This window comes from Aplysia californica, unplaced genomic scaffold, assembly GCF_000002075.1.
Source record: "Aplysia californica isolate F4 #8 unplaced genomic scaffold, AplCal3.0 scaffold00131, whole genome shotgun sequence".
Classification (NCBI taxonomy): Eukaryota; Metazoa; Mollusca; class Gastropoda; order Aplysiida; family Aplysiidae; genus Aplysia; species Aplysia californica.
Window position 1 is genome coordinate 107,800 of NW_004797401.1, and position 19,287 is coordinate 127,086.

Below are 19,287 nucleotides of genomic sequence, written 5' to 3' on the forward strand. Positions count from 1 at the left end.
TCCCAGGATCAAGTAATCAAGTACTTTTTCCCAACACTAAAATAAAATGTCTCTCATCGTCAGGAATTAAGTCACAAATTCATTTTCTGTACACCGCTTCTTAAATCATGTGATTTTCACAAAACATCTTACTGTGTGCCCACTCATATAACAATACCCCCATAAAATTTGGAGGTTTTAAAGCACAGCAACAGTGACACACTCATAACACAACATAAATACATAAGGAAGAGTAGATTCTACCTGACGAGAAGAAGAAAATGAAGCAAAGAAATAACAAGTAAAGAGAAAAGCTGAAAAATCTTTCAATGCTGTCGGTAACCGTACAATACTTTTCAATCAACATTTCATCATACAAACATGATCGTCTGCAATTTTATGTAACAACAAAAAACTAAAAGCTGAAGCAACTGTACTGTTATAATTTCATTCTCCAGAATCCAACTTAACTGCGTAAGATTTATCATCCTTACAACTATCCCTCCCTTTGAAAGATTAAAAAATACTGAATCTTTAAAAAGTCAAAAACATTTCAACTTGTCAGTATTTTGTCTAATGAAGGTGTTCTGGAGTAATTTTCTATAGCGTTGTGCTTGGGGGTATTTAACACCATGCACACTGTAACCGTTTTCTTTTTCAAGTATTTGATTTCCCAAAATGATGGTTAAAAGGCAAACATTTAAAGTTGTCAACAATTAACTTTCTGCCAATTGCACCAATTAAAAGGTGCATCATTCATTTTGTGTTTTAACCCTAAACGCTGATTCTCTTTTGCTCTCATTCATGTTTGAAAAACTAAAGAATATACATATAATATTAAACTTGTGTATCCCTTTTTTACAAGGTATAAATTTTAAAAAATAATATAATAAATAAGTGGGGTTTTTTCTGATCAATATGTTTTTAAAAAGTTAACCTCAAAGTTAAATATGAGTCTGTTTTCTGTTTGTACTCCAAGAAAACACTCAATTTCAGACATAAGCAACATAAAGATGGCCACATGAGCTTAACTATTTATGAGGAGACGCTGCACTATCTCACACCTTCATTTACTGATATTAACACCTACGGAATTGGCCTCACATTTGACTTTCAGTACCCCAGGACCGGAGCTGTCTCCCGCTTTCTCACGATGTGAGATATGTGTAACTCTAATATGAATAGCTCAGCCCCTAGTAAAGTTATAGATAGGAAGCTTCACCAAATTGTTAAAAAATAAAAGACTATGTTTCCGTACTGTAAAACACATTTTCATTGAAAAAAAATATTTTGGTTCGAGTCATTTAGGTGTAATCGTTTATGTAATAGTAAGCTTTTGTCCAGAATTAGTTCCTATTGGGAATAAAAGACTAGAGCTAGATCTACTTATAGCATAAATTGCTCCTCAATCAATAATAATTTGTTCTAGATCTGTCTTTCATCCTTTTTTTCTTGACTTGAAGAGTCTCAATCCAAATTATCATGGTCACTGTCTGAGTCAACACTGTCTGTGTCTATACAAATTTTGTTGAGCACCTCAGGTTCGGAGAAACACCATTTCTAAACTCATTTTATCGCTATCCACATTTAATTGCCAGAAATCGGAAGCAAAATATCTGACCAGAACTAATCAATCGGTTTACAAAAACATAACATCGACATGCCTTTGTTTCGATGTAGGTCACTTTGCTCGCAAGCATACTCGTTTACGGTCCTGGGGAAGCAGTGTATTCTCATCCGTGATTCCTAAGGGGTATAAGAACTTAACATAAAAATGCCTTTCATTTTCAAAAAGGACCTGAGGTAAGACTTCTAATTTTATATCCATCTTGATAAAATAAAGAAAAAAAGCCTTTGAAATAGTTGAAAACGTAAGCTAGGCTCACTTTGTCCCATAAAAGATTCAAACCAGGCTCATCTGCACTTACTTAATTTAGTCAAGTGTCTAACTCTAACTAACCAAGAGGGCTAACAGTCTGTCCAAGCGCAGGGAAGAAATAATCCAGTCTCACTTGCTTTCACAACCAGATGAGTACCAGTAACTTAAACAACCTTACAATGAACTGTTTAACAAAAGTCATCATTTCCAAAAAAATTTTTTCCTTTTCAAAGAATTATGGACACCTATATTATGCATCCAAACCCGATCAAAACACTAATAGAAAATTTATTTAATGTTCTTATAGTAGAGATGCTCTCAGGCTTATGCACATCTAGATTTGTGAACATCTTTAGCATCTTTACCATTTTGCCATCACAAGGCTCATATAGTAAAAACCCTTGCCATCAAAGGCAAAAGCATTTTGGGGAAAATCCAAAGAAGCTGGGTGGTAAACATCGCCGATCGGCGAGATGTCACGGAAAAGTGTTAAGCAATGAATCTTCTATGAAGCCTTCTATAGCAAAAAATCTTAGTTGAGTTTTAGTTGAGTTTGTAACAGCGCTCGCAACTGCAAAAGAAGAAATCTCAACTATAAACTTAACTCCAAAATAACAAGCGGGAACACTGATGCTGTGCCACACACATGAAGACTGTGAGGCTATTGAACTTAATTTCTTTCATGCACACATTCGTGAGTCGGTCTGGGGAAATCACGAATAATATGTCACCCCAGGCCCATTTTGAATATTTTTGCTTTTCTGAAAGCTGGGATCTTCCAGATGATTATGCACTTTAAATTTTTTTATGATCTTTTCCTGAACTTGAGATATTGCATTTTGAAGTAACAAAATATATGGAAAAGTAAGATTATTGATTTTTAATAGCTGAATGTAAATGGAAACTATACTTTAAAGTGGTTTTTACAAGAAACTGCTCTTTAATTATTTTCTAAAAATGGTTGGGGATCCTCTGGTATGTGTGACTCAAAATCGACCAGAATTGGCCACATCAACTATATTTGCTGATATCTCGGTTTGAGGTTTAGCGACATATTCCTGATTTCTCAAGACCGGCTCACATTTTTTGTAGTTTAGACCTACTGCTGACAAACTACCACAACAAACTATATACACAGTAGCGCTGTGCGATTGTGAGGAAATTAAACTTCACTGAGCTTTGAAGCCTGAGGTCACATTCATTCTATTCGAATACTGAGTGTCAAATTCTTTTTTCTTATATGTATGATTAGTCCATCGCTAACTTCTGCTATTCAACATGCATTAACAGCACTATTTACTGAGAGTGTGTGTGCTGGTTTTTACACAGCGCAATATGATGACATCACATCACCATTCATAACACTTCGAATTTCAAATATGGGAAGGGGAGTTCATTGCGACAGCTTACTGTTAGATTTTTTTTTATACAGTTGCTAAGCTCCGAGAGTAAAGTGCTCTTGAGCCATTCCTGGTGTGACCAGTGAATAAAGAATACATGTAGCTGTGAATATCTCTTAGAAACATGCTTTATAACTCTTACTGGCTCCACTTAATACTGTCTCAAAATCATCAGGTGCAAAGTAATGCTGTATTTACCCCAATGATTTTAGATATAGCATTCTCTTATTTTACTACAGTTCGAGGAAAATGAGACGAAAATCCATTATCCATGAAAAATCACACAGTATTCAAATGGGTCTATCACACTTCAAATAGTTTTGAATAGTGCAAAAATCACCAATGTTGAATAGTAAAGTCAAATGGGCACAGCTCTAGTACAGAACACAAATTTAACAGTCAAGCGAACGAAAGGATTTCATAACAAAGGAAGCAGTGAACTAGTATCATCTCACCACTTAAGATATACATAACAATGTCGGCGGTCAGCTCTTACCAGAAACACCTGGGGCACATAAAAATGTAAGTCCACACCGACCGAGCACACAAAATACAATGTAAAATTAACCAAAACATTATTTGTCGCACATTAAATCTTATGACAAGAGGAACACGACGACCACCACATCAGAGAGCAAAACAGCAGGCCACGGACCAAAAAACAAAGTTGCAATAGAAATTAGTAGGAACACATTTACCTGTGAGGGGGATAAACCAGGATATGTAACTTTTTTAAATCAATGATTTAACATCCAAAACAAATTTGAATTCATCAAAGTTCAATGGCTTGAGATATAATATAAATAAAAAAACAGTACATGCTGTAAGGCATAACAAAGGTCTGCGGCTAATAGCATGCCAGATAAAAGCACAATCCCCCTTAAAAAATGCTGGCTATGTGGGACCAAATATTTCTTATATAATCATCACTCGTAAGTGCAGTTTCCAAATCGACAACTCCATCTAATAGCGCAGCTGCTCCTGCGTTTGGTGTCAGAAACAGATCAGCCACAGTGATTCATTTTGCTTGGAACTGATGGAAGCAAAGCAAACATTGCATGCCCTTCTTTATTACTTGAAATTGACGCTTTGCCAGAAAGGAAAAAAGACATATAGGGACATGGCGAAAGAAGTAAGAATTGCGTAAAGAGGAAAGCCAGTGACTGCCCTTGCGTGGCAGCCGAACAGTGTGAAAGGGCTGTTCTGTGATTATGATAGTCATTGTCTGTGATAGATGCTTTCCATGCAGCCGAGAATGTTTCTGAGTGTTCTAGGGTCTGCTGGGGTAATAATAGTTGTAAAGAGCATAGAGCATGCTGTAGAGCGTGGATATGCGTTATATGAATTTAATTCTTATCATTATTATATTATAGGAAAACTTCACACTTTTGGGTGAGATCAGCTCAAAGGTGCAACTCGCTGCAGGAGATCAGATGCTACGGTCATACACATCAACCAATGAAATTCAACAGAATACTACCTCTAGATTACTCCCCTTAGACTTAGAAATTTACTTCACTCTTTCACCACCGCGAGCCGTGATTCACAGCTCATGTTACTCCCAACACTGGACCACAAGCCGCGTGTCACAACTCATGTTACTCCCAACACTGGACCACAAGCCGTGTGTCACAGCTCATGTTACTCCCAACACTTGACCACAAGCCGTGTGTCACAGCTCTCCACTTTCTGCTTCAAAACCAGTTCTACTCTTGTAATAATCAAAACTGAAATCTCAGGCTGAAGAACTATCATTTTTAGCAACATGTTGAGATAGGTCATTATCTCCCATTCATTTTCATATACGATGATACATGTGGCTAAAATTGAAAATTGAACTCAAAAGCTTTAATTTGTCTAAGGATAGGAAGAATCTGGAAGTAGGTCCCAGATAAGGGCCAGTCCATGTGAGAAGAACCTCCTGGTAGTGAAAGAGTTAAAAGCATGTTCACAATGTAAGCGTATGCTTTTCTTATCACCCAAGGTGCGTGCTATTAGCCGGAGACCCCTTTATAACCACCATGGCCAATGTGAATATCAGTTGACTTCTTCGAAGATTGATTGAGATACAAGTAACTAGAACACTTAGAAATGCTAACACAGCTGAGATGCGTCTTAGGAATGGGAGCACGTTCTAAAACGTCTCAAGCACGTGGATCCGCTACGCTCCAACCGTGTTCTTTTTCAACAAAAAACATTTGTTTGTAAATGACAACTGCAGCGGAGGGAGCAAATTTTTGTCAAACTTTATCCTTTCAAACGCCTCCACTTTGGCTTGCACAGAATGAGTCTGGGAAAACGTTGTGACCTCATGGCTGTCTTCACTAGGTGCGCCGATGAGGAGGTGAGTAAATGATTGCATGTCCACTCCGCCCGGGGCCAGGTCTTCTGTTTTGTTGTATCTGAGGACAGAGTAACAATAATAATAACAATAACAGTAATAATAATAGCATCAATAATAATAATAATAATTAATATAATAATAATAATAATAATAATAATAATAACAATAACAATAATAACAATAGTAGTAGTAGTAATACTAATAATAATAATAATAATAATTATGGATTTCATTAATATTGCGCTTTTCAGTTTTTAGTACAAGTTTTACAGCACTGGCAACACAATAAAGTCATATAAGTACCGAACATTAGAGGTGTTATAGGAAAGTAACAAAGACAAAAAAAGGAGAGATAAGGATGATAGCTGTGGGGTTTTTTTTAGTAATCATTTTACGGCACTTGCAACATAATCAGGTCATATAAGTGCTGAAGACTGCAGGCGTTACAAGAGAGTAAAAAACGTAAAAAGGAAGGATAGATAAGGATTATAGATGTTTAATAAGGAAGAAGGACCAAACCTATCAGAGCATCCACAAACTACCAGCTCTACAGCTCTATCCAATACAAGTATAAAAGCTCTGAGCGCTTTACATCGATGACATGATTGCTGACAGTAAAACCTCACACACACACAAGATAAAACGTTTCATATGCACAAGAAAACCAGTTCTACCACATAAGGAACAACTGTCACAGCTATACATTAATCGTATACACATAAACACACAAAGACAGTGGCGCCTAGTGGTTATGCTACCGGACTCGTAATCATGAGGTTGCGAGTTCGGGGGTTCAAGCCTCAGCTCGGTCCGACGTTTTGTCATTGGGAAAGGCACTTTACACGAAATTCCCACTTGGCTCGGTCCTATCGGAGACGGACTGGACGTTAAACTAGGAGGTCCCGCCTCTTAAATAACCTAATAGTGTTGATAGAGGCGTTAAACCCATACCATTTCACCATTTTTTTTACACAAGGACAGCAGTGAAAACAAGACAAGAACAGTGAAAAAAAATTTCTCAGGCCTCCAGCTCGACACTGGGACTTTGTTGTTGGCAATTTTCATGATGATTTTGCCATGGAACTAACATTATAGCAAAAAGTGAATACAGCGTTGATTTGTTACTAGCATCACATTTCACTTAGTCATATATTAGTCAGGTAATAAAAGTCTACTTTTCAGAATTTATAAAAATTTATTCACAAAATAATTTAATAAGTACAGTGTTGTCTCAAAACCAGAAATTTCTACTTACAAAGCCAAAAATTCCTGGCAAATTTCAGCTCAAACTGTTGATGTTTGAGTCAAGACGAACAAATACATGTATATGTATATAAAAATATATAGTACGATTGATTCATAACGAGGTAAAAGAAGCATGAGCCATAGGCAGATTAATGTAATACAAAATGGACTGCCAATGCTGAAGTCTTACTAGCATCAGGCCATATTTAGCCCTCACTTTTCTCTGACCCAGGTATTACTGGAGCCTTACTTTCTCAGGCCCTGCCAATTCTGATTGTGCCTGAAATTTTTTGCAAACATAAAAAAATTCTATACAGCTTTTCTCTGAAGATTTAGAAGATAACCTGTAGAATGTTTTTCAGGGACAATTAATTGGCTAGAGCTGGATTACAGTAAAAGTGGGCAACAGAGTGTGAGGGGAAATAAACGCCACTGGGCCTGGGGGAACCAAAACTTGTGAGGGAAATATACATGAGTTGGGCTGTAATACCGGGTGATCGGGTCGGGTCAGGTCCGGTCGGGTCCATCGCCCGACTCATCGCCTGAAAACAAACACGTTTGTTTTTGAGGTGAAGAGTCAGGCACCATCGGCTTGTGCCACGATAGCTGCTTTGCGCCCTCAATCTGGCTAGCAAACCAACCTGACTTGACCCAATTCCCAAATGTATATATCTCTATACAATTTTTTTTCTACTTTTTAAAAAAAGTCCAGAGAGACGCCATGCTGGAGAGAAGAAACGAAACAATCGTAACTTACATCCAGTCATCTCTGAGCTGACCAAACCTGGTCACTCCTGTCTGCGCAGTGAAGACATCGATGTGAACATGAACGTCTGAAACATACAGTGGTATCAACTTGAGTCGGAGTAAAAAGGAGCACACGGCGATACAATAACGGTCACTTAGTGCTGGGGAAAAACAGCAAGGCAGACAGAGAGACAAACGAAAACAGGAAAGTAAAGAAGTATGACCAAGATGCAGTGCCCTCCAATCTATATATATATTCCACTTGTCGCTGTGGTAAGTGTCTACTGCTGATTAAAACTGATTACTACTAAAACAGACATTTGACGAGAAAAGCAAATATTTTCTGACTAAAACAGCTGCAAATGCACTCTTCCTATGCTATATTGAGGAGGGGAAAAGGCCTTCACTATTTGTTCCCTGTTGCATATAGGAGTGTATGCTGCAGGAGGGAGGCGCGAGTCAATAACCGTTACACAAGCCATGATTAGAGAGTATTCTACTCATATCATATGTCCTGAAGATGTGAAGTTTTACAAAAACATCCACTTTCATACAAGTAACTTGCAAAATAACATACTTCTTAAATATTATTCTTTTCAACATAGCCTTTAAAAAAAATTTTCTAACTCATTCTAACTTTGAGTAAATTAAATGTTGTAATTCATTCGCAATCAGAGTAAAACATTATCTCTGAGTTATTTTCCTACATAAACTAGTGTTGTTCATTCAAAATTAGAGGAAAAGAAAATGTAGCAAATTCAAAATTAAGAATGAGGTAAACCTTTGTAGTTCACTTAAAATTACATAACAGAAAAATGTTATGGTAATTTCAAAACCAAGAATAAGACAAAATTGTGTAGTTCATCTAAAATTTCAAAAAAGAAAAAAATGTAATAATTCAAAATTGAGTGAAATAAAAGTTGTTTACTCTAAATTAGAGTACAGCAAAATCTTGCCGCCCATTTATTCAAAATTAGAGCTAAAGCAATATTCAGCAGTTCATTTCACAGTCACAGGAAAAACAACATTTGGCAGTTCATTTCAATAAATCCGAGGCCAGCATTACCTGAGTTGTTCTCCTCCAGCTGATGCAGCAGTCTGAGCGCTGCGCCCCCCGGGTAGTTGTAGTGAGCTATGTAGAGGAAGCCTGTGGTCAGCAGCACGTTGCCTAGCAGCAGGCTGGAGGAGCCTAAGGCGAGGAATCGTCGAGACAGAGACTTCTCTTTGTTCCGCCATCTGAAACACACCATACTCGTTTTAAGTTTGAAAGGATAAATCAGATTTCACTCAATTTTTGCTTGGTTACTAAGCGTTTTATGGCACTGGCAACACAATTAGGTGGTAAAAGATTAGAGGTGTTACAAGAGAGAAACAAACAACAAAAAGAGGGAGAGATAAGGTCGATAGACGTTCGTTGGCAAAGAAAAATCAAACCACACCAGGGAACCCATGTACTACCCACAATTCACTCGCTACTGTTCAAACAGTCAAAAGAAACACCCACGCGCACACACTTGTTCTCTCACTCACTCCCCCCCCCCCCCCCCCCCCACGTCTCTTCACATCACAACTATCAGAGTTGTCCCATGAAAAATGAGGTAATGTGATTTATTCAACTTTATGAGATAAGAAATTCCCTAAATGCTTTTGATTAGATTGCACACAAACTGCTATTAACATATCTCAATAAACTTGCCTGCCCAAATGAAAAAAATAATTATAAAAGGGGTAGCAAGAAAACGAGTTAAATTCCCGGAAAAACAGATCTATGACACAACTATAAAGTTTTCGTGATCATGTCAAGTCCTCTCCTGTATGATTTGAGTAACGCTGTATGACATAAAAACAAGGAAAACACCTCAATCTGAACCACATTCAGTAACTCAAGCTTCGTCCTGACAAACAGCGAGTAATTAACAATAAAAATCTACAACTCATCATTGCGCTAGCAAAATGGCACATCTCATTTTTTATACTTTTGAGACAAATGGGGAAAAAGCTGTTCAACTAGACCATTTATCACCTTATCTAATAAGGTAAAAACTTGTTACGCACTTTTCTTTTGTGACAGCCAGCGCATTTTTGTTTTAAGTTTACCAAAAGAAAAATGCAGTACCACCAAACAAAATGAAAGGCTAGCTGCATTTTGGCACAACTCTGAGTCATGCCATTTTGCTAACACAGTGATGAAATGTTCTCTGGAGATTCACTAGTCAGTACGGGAAGCACTCACAGCGTAGCCAGAGCACAGGCTGCAACAGTGTTGAGCACAGGGAAGGTGTAGAGGATGAAGCGCAGCTCCTTGTGAGGCAAGAACGAGAAGAGCAGGATATAGCCAAGGGCTGGCCACAGCAAGACCGTCACTTGGCGGGTGAGGTAGACTCCGACGGGGATGAGGATCACTGTGGCCGACAGGGCTCGCGGCAGTACCGAGTAGAAGTACCACAGGAACGGCGATGTCTTTGAATGGTTAAGGGGTTTGGAATTTTTAAGTAATTCTGAACACTGACAGCCATGTTACCAATTTGCAAGATAGAGTTTCTTTAGTAATGTTAAACACTGACAGCCATGCTACCAATTTCTAAGACAGAGTTCTTTAGTTTTTTTATTAAGGCTAAATACTGACAGCCAAGTTACCAATTTCCAAGACGGAGTTCTTTGGTAATGCTTAATACTGACAACCATGTTACCAATTTCCAAAGTGGAGTTCTCTAGTAATGCCGGACACCAGCAGCCATGCTATAAAAATCTAAAACATTCCGACAAGGTAACTTAGCCAGTTCAAACTCCACTGAGAGATAAGCAAAACAGCCTGAGTATAGGCCGGCCTCTGGCATTTCAATATAGCGGAAAAAGCAGACAGTTAAACCTGTGAGGGAAATATACATGAGTTGGGCTGTAATACCGGGTGATCGGGTCGGGTCAGGTACGGTCGGGTCCATCGCCCGACTCATCGCCTGAAAACAAACACGTTTGTTTTTTAGGTGAAGAGTCAGGCACCATCGGCTTGTGCCACGATAGCTGCTTTGCGCCTTCAATCTGGCTAAAGAGTGATACTACAATTTGCATATAATTTTGTACAAACTTTCTTTAGCAAAACAATACCCAAATCTCCCTAGGATAAGCTTAGGAATGCAGAAAGACAACATTAGCACACTGATGGCTGGGAGAAAGACTCCAACAAACACTAGAGTGCAAAATGGCATTTGTCGAGACTGGCATTCAGCCATTGATATTTTATACACGCTTTCTACTGCAAAACACATAAACAAATCTCACTAAGCTAGACTATACTATGCTTAGGAATTAATAACCAGTCATAAAGAATTCAATAATTGAGAAAAACACTTTATGGTACCCGTATCTCAGTTTTTACACATTGTGGTAAGAAAGACAACATACATAACATAATTTCTTGTCAGTTGTGCATATTCTTTAATTAACAAACACTATGCAAGTCTCACTGAGACAGGCTTAGGAATGCAAAAAGACAACATTTACATAATATATTCAAAGAAAAAAGCACCACAGAAGACCCTAAACTAAAGAGAACCAACAGAAAAGGATACACCCCAGTCAGAGCTCTTGTTCAGCACAACATTAAACCACATGACTTCCCCCTCCGGCCACAGCCAGCGCTGCCAGAAAAACGAGTCCACCAGAACGGTCAAGCCTGCCACGGGATGAAGAAAGAAAAAAATCAAATAACAATATATTTCAATATGAAATAAAACACAGCAGAGACAAGAACTGAATTTAACATACTATTTAAGCCAACCTGATGTTTTTTTGTGAAACACAGTTGAACCTGCTGTAAAGGTCACCAGCATAAAACAATTACCCGTACAAACAGCCACTTCCCATTTCCCACCCCGCATTATTTTACGTTTCCCACCCCGCATTATTTTACGTTTCAATGACACGGAGTAAGATGTCCAACTGTCTCTAATGTAGGGCTTGAAATAGACCGCAGCACCGCGGCAATTTGCCTTGGTGCCTTTGCAATTCGCCGCAATGCCCTTAAAATCAAAGGGTTAACCGCGGCAATTTTTGCAGTGCCCTTGTTTTTTTGTTTTTTTTAAATGTACCACCTTGAAAATAAATCAATATTTGTCCTGTGCTGTCATTTTTGGAAGAAAAAAAAGAAAAGAAAGTTATACAAGCGTCTTGTCGGGTTCGCCACCGTGGCAGGTTCAGTGAACCTTAGCCACAAGATACGACATCGTGTGAGCACCGGTTGTTGGGGTCACCAAAGTTCATTCAAAGTCTGAACGTCGCGAAGTATGGGACTCCGGAATGGAGTTAAGAGACACTCGTGGAAGAGAGAGAGAGAGAGAGAGGGGGGGGGGGGGGTATGAACACATCCCGTTAGATTTGTCTGAAATCTCATCAAAGCTTCAGTCAGACACTGCTCAGCTTGACCATTGTGTCCATTTTGTCATGGCAAGTGCAAACACTCACATTAACCAAACCTCAGCAGTGTCCGAAAAAAGATCTGGATGGAAAGAAGACTGCAGATGTGAAAGAAAGTGCAAGTGTGATGATTACAAACATGAAAGATGTGTTGGATAAGCTTGTGCTGTGCTTGGAAGAAAGATTTTCTGGCACATCAGAAGATAAAGTTTTGGGAGTGCAGGGATATTTGACAGGACAAATGTGCCTGAAACTGACAAAATGGATGAGTTGAAAGAATATGGTGAGACACAGATGGATGACTTGATAGCTCATTATGAGACTGTGCTTCAACACCAAGGATGCTCAACACTGAAAATAAAGAAAGAGTGGCTCATGATTCTCTCCAAAAGTCAGGGCTTATTACCTCTGAGTGAGAACAAGACAAGTTCAGTCTTGAAAATAGCAAGGAAATTTCCCAATCTGCTTCATTTGGCTCATATATATAATCCCTGTTTTCTTTGAAGAGGCGCATCCTTGGTGACTGACAGCATTTGCTTTCCAGAAATATGCTTGAAAAGATCATGCCTATATGTCCCAAAGGTCCTGAGATCAAAGAATTCAACCCTGAACCCTGCATTGCCAAGTGGCAAGAGATGTGTCTCACAAATAGACGTCCTGATAATACAGCACTATTCCCTGAAATCATCTTCTCTGGTGATACTTTTTAAACAAACTTGTGTTTTCCCATAAGGGACAAACAGTAAGCCAGTCTTTTTCTATATTGTGTGTGCCAACATATTTTCAATATTCTGATCATCTAGTGATTTACTTAGTTCTCATTCATGATTTTACAAATTTTCCAATAACTCCATACTTTTGTTGAGAGCAAGAATAAATTGTATTGGTGTTATAAACGTTGTGATGCACGATCCAGTATTACCAACTTTAATCAACAAAATGATCACCTATAATTATTGCCTTGGTGCCCTGGCAAATTGCCTCGGTTCCCCCTGATTTTTAGGCCCCACCAAGGCAATTTTTGCCTGCCCTCCTGAACACCTAATTCAAGCCCTGCTAATGACCACTTTTCTCCTCGACAACGGGTGACTGTCTTAGATAATTTCAACTATTAAAATTTCAATCTTCTGACATGAAAAAACTTTATACAATCAGCTAAAGCACTATAAAATTCTGTGGTAAACTAACATTCCACAATATTTTCCTATTCAATACCAATGTATCTCCCATATGATTCATGGTGATACTATACATACTCGGCAACTGGAGCTCATAAAATCTGAAGTTGGAATCAGTTACAAAATATGGAAATTCGACAAGAATTGAAAACCCTTCACAACTAATGAGACCAGAATTTCACTTAACACCTCGACTGTTCACAACTGAAACAACTACTAAACAATAATAAACAGAAAAAAAAAAAAACTTACCTAGCCAAAAGCATCCGGCCAACATAGTCGTTTTAAGAAACCTGGGAAACTTCAGTCTCCCAACAGCCAGTTCTTGCAGCAGAATGGGCCCCAAAAACATGACAAGCTCAAAGCGGAAGAGGACAACCGCTGCCCCGGACAGCCAGATGAACAGCTTGTGTTTCTGGTGCAACCAGCTGGTCAGAGCCAACAGAACTGAAAAAGGACATCAGTGGCAATAAGAACAAATTCAGTTTCATTTTCAGTTAAATCAATAGACATAATACTGTGGAGTCCAACAATTTATATACGATGGTTTAGTAGAGGTTTTACGGCGCTCGCAACTGCATAAGGTCATATGAGCACCAGAAGATTAGAGGTGTTACAAGAGAGCAACAAACATAAAAAAGAAGGAGGGGAGATAAGGACGACAGATGTTTGATAGGAAAGAAGGAGCAAACCACACCAGAGCACCCGCCAACCACCTACCAATTTATATACAAACTGCTATTACAAAACAAATCACAAAATTAAGAGGTCACAGCCAAACGTATGAAAAGCTCACTGGGTTGTGGGAAGAAAGAAAAATTTATTATTTTTTTAAAAAGGGATGGGGGGGGGGGGAATCACAAACTGGATTTTAAAAATTTTTAGCTAACTGAAATCTAAAATAGCTTTCAGCGTAACAGTGTTGGAGTTGCGTATGGTTACAAAATAGTTTTAAAGAAAAATAATCCTACAAATATGGTTTTAATACAGTCTCTATCTCAGTGGAAAAGCTGTGATGGCAGCAGTGCCCTTTTAACACTTCATTACATCGTGAAATGTCAGCAAACAGCCAAAATAAAAAAGCAAATTCACTGAACAGATAAGTTGGTACAATTACTAAAAATGAATTAATCACAATAACAAAAAGCTACTGATAATGGAAGCCAAACAATTTTTGCCACTGTAGAGAAAAACTTTGTGTATATATATATATATATATATATATGGATACATTCTCCTGACAAATCTTTTCTTTATTCTAACAACATACCACTTCAAATAGTGGTTGCACATACATTTGAAACAACAAGAAAATAAACACAACAGGAAAGGATACACTTCATACAAGCACTAAACACAGACATTCTCAAAACAAAAAAAACTCATAAAAGCAGCAATCTTACCCATACTGAGAGCAAAGATGTTAGGCAGCGGCCTTGACATGTAGAACATAAAGTGGAACTGGGTCATGGTAATCAGGATCAGCCATCTTTTCACATTTTTCCCGAAGCCAGATTCAATCGCATTGCAGAAAAGGAAGAATGACAGAGAAGTGGCTTGGCCAAGAACTGCTCGGGCTTGAAAAAGAAACAAGACAAAGGATTATAACGGAATGTCAGATTATGGTATCAGCAATTATCCACTTCGACTGTCATTGTTGTGTTCTTTAATTCTTCAAGATCATTTACTCTTTTTAATGGTATTTTGATTTTGGATAAAACCACATCTTGATAAAGAAGAATACTAACATCATGTTGGTTTTTTTTAATCTTGGGAAAGAACCCACCAAAGAAAATAAAAAAACCAATAGAGCAGCGTAGAAATAAGATCTACAAGTATCTGCTGCTATTATCGTTATTCTCATATTACATCCTCGTTGTTTCACCCATTTCATAAATTTCTAAAAGTCTTGGCAAAACAGGATATCAAAATACAATAATCAATAATACCAAGCACATAAAAATTCATTGCTTAAAGTTAACGAAACAATCATGAGGTGTCTGTACATTACAATAATAATATGATGCCTTTCAAATACCCCCCCCCCCCTGCAAATTCCCCAAACTATTGACTATTGTATCACAAAATGATGACAAATTTATTTAATTCTTTTAAAACTTATTTTACTTATAATTTCCTTTTTTTAAAGTCAATTTAGCTACTTTTAAAAATTATCTTTTGTTTTTATTTTCATATTTGTTAAAAATATTTTTATTGTTTAAGTTATTTAGATTTAATTATTATTCTTACTTTTCATTTTTTGGAAGTTTTTTGTTTGTGTTGTTGTTTTTTTATGGGGGGGGGGGGGGGTTGGTGGGGGGGCTATCAAACATAAAAGCACCACCCTTCTTTACCTTCATTTAACCAATTACAGACTATATTTCTACTTGTCCTAAACCAATAATGTGTACCATACTTACTAATATACTGTTGAACAAGTTTGTTTCCTCCTGTAATGTTGTTCAGCAGAACAAAAGGGGAAGAAACCGCAGCAATACACAAGGGTCCTATGAAGCTCCGTGGAACAACGCCCGGGAATTCTAAGTGATCATACTGCAGAAAAATACAAACGAGCTACAATCATGTCATGTAACGTCATGGATGACATGTGCGATGTGAAATGTTTTTTGTTAGCTTCCTGCATAAACACACCTTTTTTATGCACACAGCTGTCTCCACTTATGATCCAAGTGTATGGGAGCAAGGAAAATACGGGATCGTGGGCAAATGGGACCTACCTTATACGGGGTGCCCACTACGGATGGGATCGGCCGATTGGGCCGATCGCCCGACTCGATCGCCTCAAAAACAAACGTGTTTGTTTTCAGTTTCAGGCGATGGAGTCGGGCGATCGGCCGATCCAGCTGTAGTGGGCACCCCGTAGAAGCCGAACCATCAAGGGAAAGAATCCACTGTGACTCATGGTCAGACCCAAACTGGTAGAATGATCTTCCCTTACAAAATGAACTGGGTAAAAGGAGGTCTTTTCAGAGGTTTTTATTTGGGAGTGTATACAGATCCGGTAACCGGGAACAAAGTCACAAAGTATACAGACCCGGTAGGGGAACTTTTTTGTGATTTCGGAAAGTAATTGAAAGTTTCAGCGCCCTCTTGGCTCAGGGTAGACCTAGGTTCTTCTAGATCTATGGCCTAGGTCTAGATCTAGACAGACAGACATAAATCGTTGATCTAGTTTCGAGGCTAGCCTAGATCTAGATCTTAATGAAGATTGCGGATGTCTTTTCGATGAACAATCGTTTTTCCTCCGTTTTGGAGTTGGAGGAATCACAATTTGAAGAAAAGAAAAATGCATAATTTCAATCGAGCAGTGACCCTTTTTATTTCTCTGCCTCTCTCTCTCTCCTCTGTGTATCACTCGCCTTCTCTTTTGCTTTGTTTGCCTCTGTCTTTCTCTCTCCCCACCTATTTCCCACCCTATATTTTTCTCGTTCCCTCCTGCCAACTGGGGCATGTCATACATTTTGCTAGCACTTCTCTCTCTCTGTCTCTCTCTCTCTCTCTGTCTCTCTCTCTCTCACACACACACACACAAAAACACACTACCGGGTCTGGGTGCTGAAACTTTCCGAAATCACAAAAGAGTTCCCCTACCGGGTCTGTATACTTCGTGACTTCGTTCCCTGTTACCGGGTCTGTACAATAATAATAATAAATAGCATTTGTATAGCGCATACCCCCGCGCAACAGCAGGCTCTGTGCGCTTTACACTATATTATTACCCCAGCAAACCATAGAACACTTCGAAACATTCTCAGCTTCCCGGGAAGCATACAGTGCAAGCAGCTGATTAAGCGCTCAAACACTAACAAACTGACAAGATCTTTCGCTGTCTTTTGCCGGGTACCCATTCCCACCTGAGTGAAGTGAGGAAAATTCGTGTAAAGTGCCTTTCCCAAGGACACAACGTCGGGCCCCTGACTGGATTCGAACCCATGACCTTACGGTTGCGAGTCCGAGAGCCTAACCACTAGGCCACCGACGCTTCGTTTTATTATTTATTTGGGGGGGGTTGTTTGTTTTGTTTTTTTTGTTTACTGGTCTTTTAATTGTTAGGCATAAAACCATTTTTTTTATTGTACCAAGTGGGAACCAGTTGGTTTCAGACTATGCACCCCCCCCCCCCCCCCCCCCCCCCAGGATCTCCTTTGTGTGCGACAGCGGAGCGCCTCACCACTACACCACAGACACTGGTAGCATCACAGCGGCAGTCTTCAACCATACCCCCACCACTTAGCAGCTACCCTCAGACGAGAAGAGCTGCTCGACATATCCATACGGGTGTTCGAGAATACAGTGGTGCCAATACAAAAAGTGTAGCGGTTCGGATTCAGTCCTCATACTGTTGTGGGATGGCACATTTGCTTGAGCAGTCCATGAATTTGAGTTTTCCGAATTCCATTTATCTATTGTTCAACTGTATATAGATCTAGATCTAGAACTATAATCCTGTTTCATCATAAAGAACAACCATGAACCATGTCTGTCTTGTATTTTATGAGAAAGCAGACGATGCTCAAACCAATGACTCAATCACCTGCATTCTGCATGCTGCCATCTTGCCGTATCTGTTGAATCCTGCTCAGGAAAAAATACCAAGACCTAGATCTAGATATCTAAATGCATTTTGGACTCCGACAACAGTATTTACCTTGTCAATGTCCAGTCCAAAATTCAGGATATCGTGCGTCGCTTGCATGTTGAAGCTCTCTTCTACTTTGGTGTATGGGCATGCAAATAGATGTACAAGCATCACGAAGATGACACTGGCTTCAAGAAGCTTATCCATGGTCAACACTGGTGTAACAAATAAAGAGCATACACCACACTCAAAATGTATTGAATATTATACCCACAAAACCGTTTAGAAGATGATAGGCCTAGCCGCTTTACAATGTCTGTGGTTCTGTCTGCCTTGTTTTCTCAGCACTTGCTTGACTTGCTGGCATCATAAAATAAACTGATCTGTAAAGGGACGCTACTCTGGTGGGCTAAAACTAGATTTAATTATTTTCGCTGCCCGTCTCTTCCTCTCCGCAAAGGATCTTAACTCTAGACCTATGCTCTCCGCGAAACCTCTTTTCTCTCCCCAAGAAAGAAGTTTGTTCACATGTCAGCACTTCCCTATAGATTCTATTTGCAATTATTATAAAATAAAATCCTAATAAAAATCAACAATTCACAAAAAGAGCGAAATATGGTTTCGCTATACTCAGGAAAAACAGTTCATAATAATATAAAGTACACTATCCCTGAATTATATTAATCGATCTTCGAGCTTTTATGAGCGTGTATAGTAGACAGGGTGCAATGATGGTTGTCATTATTACGTAGCCTATCAATAAATAGGCCTAGATCTAATTATGACAGCTCACTATATTAATAAGGAAACAAACTATAGGCCTAACAGTTAACTACATGTATTATCCAACAACGCACATCTACTCCTTAATTGGCATCAACGATAGCAGGATTGTATGGACTAATCAAATAAAGTTTCAAGAATGTATTAAAATGATACCCAAGGTGTCACGATGTTTTGCCATTGGCAACCGAATTTAAAATACGTAGGCCTAGCCAATAGCGTACCTTGTGCTTTTGGCTTCTCAAATGTTGTTGTTTTTTCAGCTGTAGGCCTTATACGTAGGCCTAGTATCTCCAATTAAGGTTTACAAAAAGAGGAACGGTAATGTTTTTTAAAAGTCAAACGAATGAACACAGCTGTTGCATGCAATCAGCAAGATTTAGTAAATCAAGTTTGTAAACAATAGCGTACGAACGTTGGTACGGTCTAAAATAGGCTATATTGTAAACAGTGTCAACCGAAGAACAAATAATTAATTATGTTTATCTTTTTTATCACCACTGCTGATGTATTATCTCATAAGAAACAATTGCCGCGAATGTCGTTTCTGACCTTGGTCTCTGATCACATGTTCTCTGATCATGACGACCTCATTAAGGACCGGCGGCCGTTTGTTCCATAATATGCTTGATAGGCCCATATATTATAGAGGGAGAAAGAGGGGGGGGGTTAAAAGAGAAAGGGAGTCAGACAAAGAATGGACATGCAGAAAAATTTAA

General features: G+C 38.7%; 1 protein-coding gene across 1 annotated transcript; it reads right to left on the bottom strand.

Annotated features, from left to right (window-relative positions):
• Positions 1–291: 291 nt before the first annotated feature.
• LOC101851118 (probable Dol-P-Man:Man(7)GlcNAc(2)-PP-Dol alpha-1,6-mannosyltransferase) lies at positions 292–19,206 on the bottom strand. Its single transcript, XM_005096528.3, has 9 exons — positions 17,855–19,206; positions 15,606–15,738; positions 14,589–14,762; positions 13,438–13,632; positions 11,164–11,267; positions 9,828–10,054; positions 8,661–8,830; positions 7,605–7,680; positions 292–5,660 (listed from the first exon to the last, which is right to left on the bottom strand). The coding sequence occupies exons 1-9, from the start codon at positions 17,990–17,992 to the stop codon at positions 5,420–5,422; spliced, it is 1,458 nt and encodes a 485-aa protein (XP_005096585.1). The 5' UTR covers positions 17,993–19,206; the 3' UTR covers positions 292–5,419.
• Between the last annotated feature and the right edge of the window lie 81 nt (positions 19,207–19,287).